This window comes from Triticum urartu, unplaced genomic scaffold (assembly GCF_003073215.2).
Source record: "Triticum urartu cultivar G1812 unplaced genomic scaffold, Tu2.1 TuUngrouped_contig_9343, whole genome shotgun sequence".
Lineage (NCBI taxonomy): Eukaryota > Viridiplantae > Streptophyta > Magnoliopsida > Poales > Poaceae > Triticum > Triticum urartu.
In genome coordinates, this window is record NW_024120378.1 from 920 (window position 1) to 3,978 (window position 3,059).

Genomic DNA, 3,059 nt, shown 5'->3' on the forward strand with positions numbered 1-3,059 from the left:
TATAAAATTCCTATAAGATTTCTCTAAACCAAAGAGGCCTTTAGATTATTCATCTCAAGGACAGGTGCAACTGATGCATTATAAAGACTCTGGTATTGAAGTAATCCTTCTGTAAACTAATATAAGACTGTTAGACATCAGTAGTGATCTAAAACGTCTTATATCCTCAACAAAATATATTCTCAGAAGCTCCTCGTTAGGCAATCACCGACTGAGAACTACTCCAGTAGAATCAAGAAAAGAGGAATTGACCAGCATCAAGAAAATAATAATAATAAGGAGAATCGACCAGAAGTTTGCAGTTACAAAAACCTCAATCCAGTAGGCAATAAGCAACTAATATCAGAGCTTGAGGGACAGATCGATGTCCTCTTTGATGAGGTCCCGGCGAGCTGCCTCCGGCGGGGACGCCCTCCTGTGCGAGGAGCTCCCCGTGGCATTGCTAGTCGGGTCCTTCTCTCTCCTGCTGGCCTCACCGAGCTGGCCCACGTAGCCCTGGCGGCGCGTGTAGGCCAGCTCCCGCGTGCGTTTGGCGACGCTGCGCTCGGACTTGTGGGCGTTCTGGTGGCCGCCTAGCGCCTGGGAGGAGTAGAACTTCTTGGTGCAGTAGGAGCAGGAGAAGTAACCAAACCACTCCGGCGACGAGGCCCGCTGCAGGGAGAGGTTGAGGTCGATGTTGCCCTCTCCCTACCTAATTTGAAACTATTTCACAAAATGATCCACAGACATAATGCAAGAGGGAGCCATCCAATGCTAATTATACAATATTCGGTTGGGATATGTATGGTTTAGTGTCCGGTTGAGAGGAGAAAGGAGAGATGGACCATGCATGTGTGGTCGGGAGAAGAGACAGAACAGAAGCACCATGCATGTAATTGGTCAAGTGCATATCCGGACGGTGGCAAAGCCTCCAAATTTGTCTCTTGGATATCGAAATGTGTACACTCGAACTGCTAAGCAAACATATATAGATTCCGGTTGGATGACAAAAGTGCTCCGGACACTATGGTTCGGACATATAGTAAAGGTTTGAGGGTCTGCTTTGGAGATGCCCTTAATGCTAGCTTCTTATATCCTTTCAATGAGACAACTTTTTTTCCGAGAAAACTTTCGAGTTATTCATTTTCAATTATGATAGTACAACAAACATCAGAAATAATAAAAGTTATATCTGGACCCGTAGACCACCTAGCGAAGACTACAAGCACTAAAGCGAGATGAAGGCATGTCACCATCACTGGCCCTCCCTCGCCGGTGCCGGGCAAAACTTGTTGTAGTAGACGGTCTGAAAGTTGTCGTGTGAAGGCCCCATAGGAGCAGCGCATCAGAACAACAATTGTTGCTGATGAAGAGTAGTGTAGATCGGAAGGATCACACCTGAAGACACACGAATATAGACGAACGACAACCGGATCCGAGCAGATCCACTAGAGACAAATCTGCCGGAGACATACCCACGTCCATCAACGATGCTAGACGCACCACCGGGCGAGGGCTAGATGGGAAGAACCTTGTTACATCTTCAGGAGCTGCCGATGTCTCGCCTGCTTGAGAAGGACACGCACCCTAACGAAACTAAAAGAAAAATCTAAAAATTTAGCCCTCCCACCGACGAGGGTCGAGATCCATCAGACCCCCATGATCCTAAGGCCATCGGAGACAACTCTACATACATGCTAAAAAATCAGTATGATTCATGATACCCACAGCCTGCTAGAGCAATAAAAAAACTAGGACGCATACTCAGTATCAGCTAGCTAAAGCAATAAAATTGAGAAATGATTTAAATCACCAGACTGATTGCTGGGTTTTCGTCCACCGCTTCGCTGGTGTGACACGTGTTCACGTGATGTGGTACCCATGGCTCCTCACGATTCCCCTCTGCCTTATCCAACCTCAACCACTTATTCCTTATCCTGAGCACTCTCTTGTCCACTGCAACCTGCCACGCCTCACGCTCGTGCGACTGACTGCATAGCAAGGCAGCCATTGACTACATCCGTTCATGTCCTGCAGCTCCTTCACCACGGCTCGGTACAGATGTGGTGGTGAGCTTGCAAGCTGCAGCACAAGGTGGTTATGCACCAGTAGCGGCGGGTGTGCTCTCCGGCTTGTGGCGCGGCAGCTGTTCTTGCAACTACAGATGGCGTCGGCTGCCAACACCACGGCCATCGTCTGTCGTAGGTCCGTCGGTCGCCGTGGGAGCATCCAACTCTGCTTGGCACGGCCGTCGATGACCTCCTCTCGTCGTCCACGACCATCACCGACCGCCTCCTGTTGCAATTGCAACGGCAGAGTTGAAAACAGTGGTGGCGAATGACTGCGACGTGGAGTTTCTGTCATCTTGTTTCCCCTCTACAATTTTCTGCAACATCACTTACGTTGCAGAAGTACCTTCTCTAACAACTCCTATGTTGCAAAAATGTGAAGATAGAACAAATATTCTGCAACATCAACTTTGTTGCAAAAAAAACTGTAACAAGACCGATGTTGCAAAAACATTCTGGAATAAAGCCTCTGTTGGAAATAAAGTTCTGCCACAAGGCATCTGTTGAAAAAAAACCGCAACAAGACATCTATTGCAATGACCAGGGCATTGCTCGGCCGCTCGATGCGCTAGATCGGACGGCTCGTGACCCGGCTAATCTTTTTAAAAGATTAGCCGACGGACGCATAGCGCCCCCCATAAAAATTCCCGTTGATTTCAGGGGGAAAATCTGAGGACAAAGGGAAACGCTGCTCATCATCCGGCTGATAATCACGCCCGCCCGTCCGCCGGCTTCATGGCTGTTTGATCATGTGTTGATCAGACGGTCGACAGCGTCCCCGGGTCCGTCGAGCCGCGTCTGTTTTCCTGCAACTCACCTGTTGTTTCAGGACAGTCATTCATGCAACTGGGTAAAACTAGAGGGGTTTCGAGGCTTGTCTGGAAGCCGCATCTGTTTTCCTGCAACTCACTTGTTATTTTAAGACAGTCATTCCTGCAACTGGGTAACAGTAGGGAGGTTTCAAGGCTCGTCTGGATTAGAGGGCGAGCGGATGAATTTGGGAGCCGGCGG

General features: G+C 48.8%; 1 protein-coding gene across 1 annotated transcript; it reads right to left on the bottom strand.

Moving 5' to 3' along the window:
- Positions 1-261: 261 nt before the first annotated feature.
- On the bottom strand, positions 262-2,172 carry LOC125532197 (zinc finger protein 2-like). The gene is made up of 2 exons (XM_048696343.1): positions 1,972-2,172; positions 262-687 (listed from the first exon to the last, which is right to left on the bottom strand). Exons 1-2 carry the CDS (start codon positions 2,170-2,172, stop codon positions 343-345), a joined length of 546 nt encoding a protein of 181 aa, XP_048552300.1. The 3' UTR covers positions 262-342.
- Between the last annotated feature and the right edge of the window lie 887 nt (positions 2,173-3,059).